At 40.9% G+C, this 9,402-nt stretch overlaps 1 protein-coding gene across 1 annotated transcript; it reads right to left on the reverse strand.

Annotated features, from left to right (window-relative positions):
• Window positions 1-5,458: 5,458 nt before the first annotated feature.
• On the reverse strand, window positions 5,459-8,652 carry LOC141695424 (uncharacterized). The gene is made up of 6 exons (XM_074499671.1): window positions 8,627-8,652; window positions 7,526-7,919; window positions 6,759-7,470; window positions 6,495-6,659; window positions 5,688-6,248; window positions 5,459-5,637 (listed from the first exon to the last, which is right to left on the reverse strand). The coding sequence occupies exons 1-6, from the start codon at window positions 8,650-8,652 to the stop codon at window positions 5,459-5,461; spliced, it is 2,037 nt and encodes a 678-aa protein (XP_074355772.1).
• Window positions 8,653-9,402: the final 750 nt, after the last annotated feature.

The following is a 9,402-nucleotide window of genomic DNA, read 5'->3' on the forward strand; positions in this document are numbered from 1 at the left end:
CAACTCGAAGAATGAGAGACATCTTTCCGCCAGCTTCGGGATGAACCTGCGCAGGGCCGCTAGGCATCCAGCCAACTTCTGGATGTCCTTCTGAGTGTGAGGTATCTTCATTTCTATTATGGCATTGATTTTCTCCGGGTTTGCTTCTATTCCTCTTTCACTGACCAAGAATCCCAGGAATTTTCCTGAAGGTACCCCGAATGCACATTTCTTCGGGTTCAGCTTCATGTTGTATCTCCTCAGGTTGTCAAAACACTCCTTGAGGTCTTTTATGTGATTAGGGACTGTGAGTGACTTAGAGATCATGTCATCTACATAAGATTCCATATTCCTCCTCAATTGGCTTTTGAAAATGGTGTTCATCATTTTCTGGTAGGTGGCTCCGGCGTTGATGAGCCCGAAAGGTATCATGATGAAGGCATAGACTGCCCTATGAGTGATGAAGGCTGTTTTGGCGATGTCTTCGGGATTCATGCGGACCTGGTTATATCCTGAAAAGGCATCCATAAAGCTGAGCATGGTGTGGCCCAAAGTTGCGTCGATCATCTAGTCAATGTTTGGGAGGGGATAGGATTCTTTGGGACATGCAGCGTTGAGGCTCGTGTAGTCGACACACATTCTCCACTTCCCATTCATTTCTTGACTAGCACCATATTGGCGATCCAGTCGGGGTACTTGATTTCGCAAATGATGTCAGCCCTGAGTAGCTTTTCTATTTCTTCGTCTATTGCTTGCTGTCGCTCGGGGGCAAAGTTTCTCCTCTTCTGCTTGATCGGTCTTTTCCTCGGGTCTACGTCCAGACTATGCGTTGCCACGGACTAGTCGATCTCGAGCATATCTTCCGATGCCCATGCGAATACATCTGCATATTCCCTTAACAACAAGATGAGCTCTTCCTGGAAGGATGTCTCTAGGCCTTTTCCAATTTTCAACTACCGGGTGGGGTTCCCGGGATACAATCCTATCTCCACTGTCTGGGCAGCAGGTTCTACCTTGGTTTTCTCTTTTATCTCCACAAATTTCTGTATCCGGGCATCGGCATTGGTTACGCTGTATCCCGAATCCTCTATCATGTTGACGTTCAACCTTAGCCTTTTGCTGAAATGTTCACGATGCTTCTTGCGGCTTTGGCCTTTGGGTAAGGCCATCGCCTTATTTCTGTTTTCTGGGTCAGTTTCGGCCATAACCAGTGCTTGTCCGTAGCAATTTCCCGATGTGCCCCAGTCCCCTCTGAGTTCTCTGATGCCTCCTGGGGTGGGAAATTTGAGCTTCAAGTGAATTGTGGACGGGATGGCCCGAAGCTTGGTGATGGTGGGTCTTCCCAGAATCATTTTATAAGAGGATGCATCACTTATCACGTAGAACTTCATGACATGGGATACCTACCGGGGTGTGGTACCAAAGACCATGGGGAGGTATATTACCCCATGGATCGGGATCATATTGTTCCCGAACCCGTAGAGGGGGTCTTCGAGGCATGGATCCATGCGGAGGTGTCCCAACTTCATCCTGCTAAGGGTATGTTCAAAGACAATGTTAGCTGAGGAACTGTTATCAATCAAAATTCTTTGTACCTCATTGTCGGCGATGTCGAGAGTCACGACTAGGGCTTGGTTGTGCTCGGGATCCAGGCCCTCATAATTGGCATTGGAGAAATATATGCGTTCATCTTCAGCAGGTTGGATCATCAGGACATCATTGTCCATATCTGGACTCCGGGGTGGGGAGGAGGTCCCTCCGAAGATCATGTTGACCACATGTTTCCCGCCGCTAGAGGGCTTGTCTCTGTCATCGAGTCTTCTTTGTAGAAACTGGTTCATATTGCCCTTTTTGATTTGGTCTTCAATGAACATTTTGAAAGAGAAGTAGTTCTCCGTGGTGTGGCCATGATCCTCGTGATACCCACAATGTTTATCTCGGGCCCTATTCCTAGGGTGTGCCAACAGCGGCTTCGGGGGGTAATTAAAGGGTTTTCCCTTGACTTCTCTCAAGATGTCGGCCCGGGGCCGGTTGAGTGGAGTATATTCAGGCTCCATTTTTGGCTCCCTTTTGGGCTTGGGCTTCCTTTCAATCTTCTGCGGTCTGGAGTAGTCATCCCGGGGTGGGGTCCCCCGGGATTGCTGCACATAATTGGTCTGTTTGTCTGTCCCGTGTCTCTTTTTTTTTCGTAGGTGGAGCGGCGTTCTGGAGACTCATCATCATCCCGGATCTGCCTGTTCATCTTCATTGAGGTAAGGAAGTCATTTTCTTTGATAAACTTCGAAGCCATCGCATAAGTCGAGGCAAGACTTTGGGGCTCCCTATGGGTCAGGTCCTTCACGTAGCCTTCGCATGAAACCGGGTGGAGGTTACGCCGGAAAATATTCACGGCTTCCTTCTCCTCAAGGTTGGAGAGCTGGTTGACTGATTCCTGGAACCTTTTGATGAATTCTGGTAGAGTTTCTCTGCTTCTCTGTTGAATGGTTTCCAAGTGACACATATGGAGCTCGTTCATACGGATCGCCCTGAACCTCTTGAGGAATATCTCCCGGAAGTCCTTCCAAGAGTCGATGCTCCGGGAGGAGATTCTACTGAACCATTTCTGTGCCCCTCCCTTTAGTGTTGAAGTGAAGAAATGACATTTGGTGAGGTCATTATAATCATATATGTTTGAGATCTGTTCAAAGTAGTTGAGATGTTTTTCAGGGTCGGCAAGCCCGTCAAAAGAGTCAAAGTTGAAGTGCTTGAGTGTCGGTTCCCTGGGGGTGGATTCCAGCCTTCTGGTGAAGGGCGTGGCCGCCGCCCCGACTTCCACATCCCCCTCCACTTTTCTTTTGAGATCTCGGAGGACCCGAGCCATTTGCTCCTGTTTAGATTCCTTCTCTGGTTCTGAATCCAAAGACACATGAATCCGGCGTGTCTTCTTCTTTAGCTTGGCTTCCTCCTCTTGGACCCTCTTTTCAATGTTAGCTTTCGCCTTGGCCTCTTCCTCCTTCCGAATGCGGTCCCGGAGTGTGGCCCTCTTGATCTCGTCTCGGGCGTCCTCTGACGGTCTATTAGTTCTGCCAATACCATCCAAGACGGAGCCCCGAGATTCTTCCGAGTGCTCTTCTTGGTCCCCGGGACGGGTTTCACGGGCCTTGTTCTTTTCTTTCCCCAGGTCCATAGCCGCTTGAATTTGCTCCGGGGTCATGCTTCCCCAAGGATTTGTAGAGGTTTCAACATACTTGTGGGCTGCTTTCTCTATAGTTATCCTCTGGTCTTCGGGATGGAGCTGAGATGAAGCACGAGTTATGGGGGGGGGGGTCTTCATCTATATCTTCCATCTCGCCGTCCCTGGGCGGGGCAACGGTGGGCTGAATGGTTCCGGAGATCGAGGTTTTGCTTTTTCTCGTGGTCATTAGTTTTAGAACAGATTATGGGAGATAGTAGCTGGTATGCACCAGGGTGTGTGACTGTTCTGGAGGGAAAATGAGAAAAGAGAGTTGTGAAGAGAGTGAGGGTTTTGTTCTTACCAGAGAGAGGATTTCCTTGGCTTTTGGGACTGCGTAACGTAGCTGGAGATGACACCACACCGCCGGAGGTTCGACCCCTCCTTCTAGCACCAATGATAACTCGGTTTCTTCCCAGGTCTTCTCCTTTCTCACATGAGCTGGGACCCAGTTTCCGTAGCGGTTGGAGTGAGGTTAACCTTCTAGGTAGGGGTCTCTGCAAAACAGAACCAGAGGGGGGGTTGTTTCCCGCGACAACTCCGGTGTGAGGGTAAGAAATGGGTTTTTCTGAAGAAGAAGAAGAGGGAATAAAGAGCTATTCAAAATATATGTGATGGTGTGTGTATAGGTGTGTAGCAGTAAAATATTTTTCAACCCCTAAAACCCTCTTTTTGGGGCCTTTTATAGGTCCCAAGATTTAGAGTTTTTGGGGTTTGTACTTTTTCATCCTGGCCTTTAATCATTCTTGGTTGGTGATTGACTGGACGGTTCGGATGGGCTGTGTGGTCAGGTGTCCTTTCTGTATCAGAGTTGCCTTGGGATATTTACCAATGGACGGCTGGGATGCCATTGTTCTATTTTGGGTAACATGAGACAATTGACTCTTTTGTCCAGTGCCACGTGGCACCGGGGACCACCCCGGCTTGGGCTTGAGGTGTTATCTCTTTTGGGCCTCTGTTCCTTTATTTGGGCCTGGTTACTTCTGGCCTATCACTATCAACTATCCTTGAATTAGTTGAACATCACCGTGAATTAGTTGTGCCTCAAGTATTCAATGAAAGTCTCGATCCACTGATACCCATTCCTAAGGTTATGAATGATAATCTCCACCAAATGAAAAACAAGCTCACTGAATTGCTTAAGAATATGGGGAAGAGACTTGCAGATTCAGCAAGGATGCTTAACGAGTTGTCCTCTAAGCTGGTAAGTCCGCCTTCTTATTTAACGACTGTTGATAGGATGGATAGTATAAGTTTAGTAGAAAGAACAATAAGTTGTGCAAGCGAGGATTCAAGCCACTTAAAATCGCCACAACTTGATTTATCTACTCCTCACTTGTTTGATGAAAGTCCTTAGAAGGAATATGTTTCAACTAAAAAACATTTTTACACTACTAAACAAACAGAGGAAGTGTTAGTGGAAAACTTGAAGTACGACCATGGAGTGTTTGATGCTAGTTCTAGAAGAGAAGTAAATGCTGGAAAGGAAATTATGAAATTGGTTAGTGTTGATAATAATGTTTCTATGGGTGATGAATGTAAGTCGAAGGGGATTGTTAATGAAGTTTCAAAGAAATTCATAAAGGAGAAAAATAATGATAGTACTTCCAAAAGTAGTGATAAGGAAAATGATACCCTAAAAAAATAATTGAATTCACTGAGAGAAAATTAAATTTTATAGATCGAAATAAAAGGGATTGTGGAATGCTAGCTTTGAACACTATTTTTGGTTCGGTTGATAATTCTGGTTTAGAGAACAAAGAGGATTGTAACAAATCTTATGAAGATTTTTGAATCACCTGAAGCTTGGTATTAATGAAGATTCCCTAAACAAAACAAAGATTGTTGAGTTGCTCAGTTACCCATCTACCAAGAGTGGGGATAAAATGAGTAGTCTGAAGGACTATGTTACGAGGATAAATGAGCACCAAAATTAGATCTAATGCATTACAGGGGAGATCAAGAAGGCTCTTGTGAACTCTCCTTTACTTGATAAGTTGAAGAAAGAAGGTTATGAAGTATTGTACATTATTGATGTCATTGATGTGTATGTAGTGGGTCAGTTGAAGGCAGGGGCGGACCCAGGATTTTAGACCTACTGGGGCTGTTTGGGTAAAAAAAAAGTCACGAATTTTATATAAAGGCAAGTGAACTAACTAGCATAAACATGTAAATTAAAAATCACGATTTTTAATCATGCTATTAACTTGAAAAATAAGTAATAACGTACAGTGAAAAATAAAATAAGATTTACTCACATCATTTGAGTTATACTCGACGATTCTTTTGAGCGTAAAATTCATCTATCACTTCATCTGGATCAATATCTTCGGCATACTCCCTCTCAATGTTGATAAGCATAGAATCTCTCAAATATTCTTCCTCCATTTTATTTCGAAGATCGGTCTTTACAAATTTCATAATTGAAAAAACTCTTTCTGTAGTTGCTGTAGATCCGGGAGTGTTAACACAAGAAAAATCAACCTATAAATCAAACTGTATTGTTCCGCCTTCTCTGTATCAACTAGCCGCAGACATAACTCAGAAATAGTAGACAAATCCTGAAACTTAGCATGCTTAACCACATCAATTTTGTAATGATCAAGTTGGAGTTTAAGATGAAGTATCTCTTGTTGTCCAAAATCAGCAGGATAAAAACTAGTAGCAAGTGTATAAATGTGCTCAATATCAAACATCATGAAATTATTCTTCGGTTCCAAAGATGAGCTTAATCTCAAAAGCTGAACTGCAGTATCATTGAACCTATAATGTAACTCCTCCAACTGAAAATCAATTGCAGAATTAAATACATCATAATGGTAATGATGCTCAACTGATATATCATCTCTTTGTCTCACAGAACGGATACCATCCATATAACGAGCATTCATATCTGGCACATCAATTTTATACTTTGCACACACCGACATGACATAATCCAAAAGAATCTCAAAACCCTCATTTCTCAAAGATTGTAGCAATTCTATTGTTGTTGCAACTGAATCCATGGCATTCAAGATATCAATAGATTTACTTTGTAAGGCTCGACAAAGTAAATCTGTAATGCTCATTATCTTATGCATCAAATATAGCACAAATAAAAAGTCAAATGATTTCAGTGCTTTTAAAGAACCTCTAGCTTCTCCATGTATAGAGTTAGAAGAAGTACTGCAATTATTAATATTTTCCAACAAAACAATGATTGAACCAAACTTATCCATCAAGCTACAAACACAGTTAAAGTGAGAACTCCACCTTATAGATCTAGATCATTGTAAATTTCCAATCTGATTAAGTCCTCTACCTGTCTCACTTTCTTCACTGGCCACTGAATTTTCAACCTCTATGCCATGTGCATCCTGTAACTCACGTAGTCGTTTAGAAGAACCAGTAACAATATTCACAATATTAGACAACATAGAAAAGAATTCCCAAATAGAATCTTGTTTCTCAGCGGCACCAACCAATGCTAATTGTAAACGATGAGCAAAATAATGTACATAATAAGCATATGGACAATCTTTCAGAAATAGAGCTTGTAAACCATTAAATGCACCTCACATATTACTAGCACCATCATATCCCTGACCTCTCATGTTATGAATGCTCAAGTTATTTCGTGTGAGGACATCATATATTTCTTTCTTAAGAGTTAATGATATTGTATCAGCCACATTAACAATATCAAAAAAACGCTCACGAATAAAACCATGAACATCAACAAACTGAAGCACAATAGCCATTTGTTCTTTATGTGATGCATCTATTGCTTCATCAACTAAAATGCAATACTTAGAATCTCCTAACTCATCACGAATTTTATTTCTTACTTTAGTAGCCAGGATATGCAAAATATCTTTCTGTACTTTTGGAGAAGTATACATGGCATTTTTTGGCACTTTTTCCAAAACAATATTTGAAATATCAAGACTCAGTCTACCAAAAACTTTAATCATCTCAATAAGATTACCTCTGTTACGAGAAGTTGACGATTCGTCATGACCCCGTAATGCACATGCTTGCAAACTCAAGTATCGAACAGCCTCTATGGTAGCTCTCAAACACAGTCTATTCTTCTTTATCTCTTCCAAAGATTGGCGATTTATGACCTTGTCAATATGTCTTGTAACATCGGTCAGCCCCTCAAGAGATTTTACTGCTTTTTTATGTGGTGAATATTTCCCTTTAATATGAACAAAGAAAGGACATCTCTCGTTATCATTAACTCTTTTCCAGTTCTTAAATCCATCAATAGTAAATGCATGTTGTGAAGATAAGTCCTTTTCAAATAGAAAACACGGAAAACAGAATGCTGCATCTTTCGAAATTGAATACTTTAGCCAACGCCATAAAATTAAACCAATATGCTTGAAATCGACGACGTTGATTTCCAAACTCTGTAGATGGATATTGATCTTTTTTTAATTTTGGTTGACATGCTCCTAGCCTAATGTATTCACGCCTAATATCATCACGAACATTAGGTGGATACATCCAAATTGGGCGACGCAGACCTGGATCGCGTTCAAGTGATGCAAGATCAATTGGACTAGTTGTAACTGTAGGAGGAGCACTAGGAGTAATTGTAGCTTCAGTAGGAGCGCCAAGAGGATCATGAATAGAAATAGGTGCAGCACTAGGAGTCGTTGTGGCATTGAGAGTAGTTGCGGGACTAGCATCAGAAGTAGAAAAATAAGATAATAATGTCTTCCTTTTACGACCTTGACTCCTGCAACCAAAATATAAATTTTAAATAAGATAAAATCAATATTCTTAATTTTAAGGAACACTTAGAAATCACAAATATTTGTTTACTTTATTATCAAATACATTAGTATAGATTTTAAAGAACATGTGAAAGTTTAAAACAAATTTCCGACCTAACACTCACTCCAAATAGTAACATTGTATCTACATTATTTAATATATACATTGATATTAAAGATACACATATTTAATCTAGTTGTATATCGGTACTCACAATTATTTATTTATATTAAATTCATACTTTATACAATTATGATATAAACAATAACCAAAATTGAAAAAGATGAATAAATTAACTAATCTAATTGAACAAATAAAAAATTAAATAACTTACATTATTAAGTAATAGAAGTTGGATGAGATGAATGATTTGATCTAAGAATCTAGCATGAATAGGTGAACAGGGGCTACTTAATACAATAGGGTTCCCTACTTTTTTTTCCTCTGCTGATTTCTTTTCTCTGTAATTAACGTTATGCTTGTTAGACACAAAGTTTAAGGGAATTGGGCTTCCATTTTTTTTATCTCTTGGCCCATTATACTATCAAAGTTGTTATCTAATATGGGCTGGAGGTTTTTATTAAAAGGGGCTTTTTAAAACTTCACCTGGGCTGCACTTGTAGTAGGCTGAAATTATAATATATATCAATTGGGCTGTAAAAAATTGACCTGGGCTGGAGCCCACCCCAGCCCATACTTAGGTCCGCCACTGGTTGAAGGAATTTGAGGGCAAACAGTTGGTTTCTGCTATCAAGGAGGGGCTTATACTCGAGGAGAATGAAGATTAGAAGAAGAAAAATAACGAGTTAAATGCCTTCTATAAGAGCCTCACTTGTGGCGCCCTCCAAACCCGGGTCAGAAGTTTGGGTTTCACACACACACACACCTCATTTATAACCTACTTATAACAATAATAAAGATAATAATAATATACAGTGACCCTACTTACCAACTACCACGGACCGCAATAGGTTAAAGTATGCATACAAGCCAAACACACACTTATATTATAAACCGTTCAGATCCCAACTATCTAAACTCAGAACTGAGTATTAAACTTTATTACAAACTTTTACAAACTTAAATTACTCCAAAAGGGTGCCTACTAGCTTAACTCGATCAACCTGAACCCCCAGCTCTCGCGCTAGACTGGGGATCCTCGGTACCAACAGGTTCCTTCTTCACTGGAAAAGAATATAAACAACATCGCACAAATGAGCTAACTAGCTCAGCAAGTCACAATGACAAAACTGAGAATAATGATCATCAAGTGAAAAAGGTTTATGATATTGAGTGAACAATGAATTATGATTTAGAATTGGATATTATATTTTCATTTTAAAAACCAAGGTTAGGCTGCAGATCAGTCATGCACTAACCCCGAGCAAAGCACACAGCACTGCTCTAACTACTGGATCCAAGGCACATATTGGCCTAACTTGACC

The sequence above is a fragment of the Apium graveolens genome, chromosome 11, assembly GCF_009905375.1.
Source record: "Apium graveolens cultivar Ventura chromosome 11, ASM990537v1, whole genome shotgun sequence".
Classification (NCBI taxonomy): Eukaryota; Viridiplantae; Streptophyta; class Magnoliopsida; order Apiales; family Apiaceae; genus Apium; species Apium graveolens.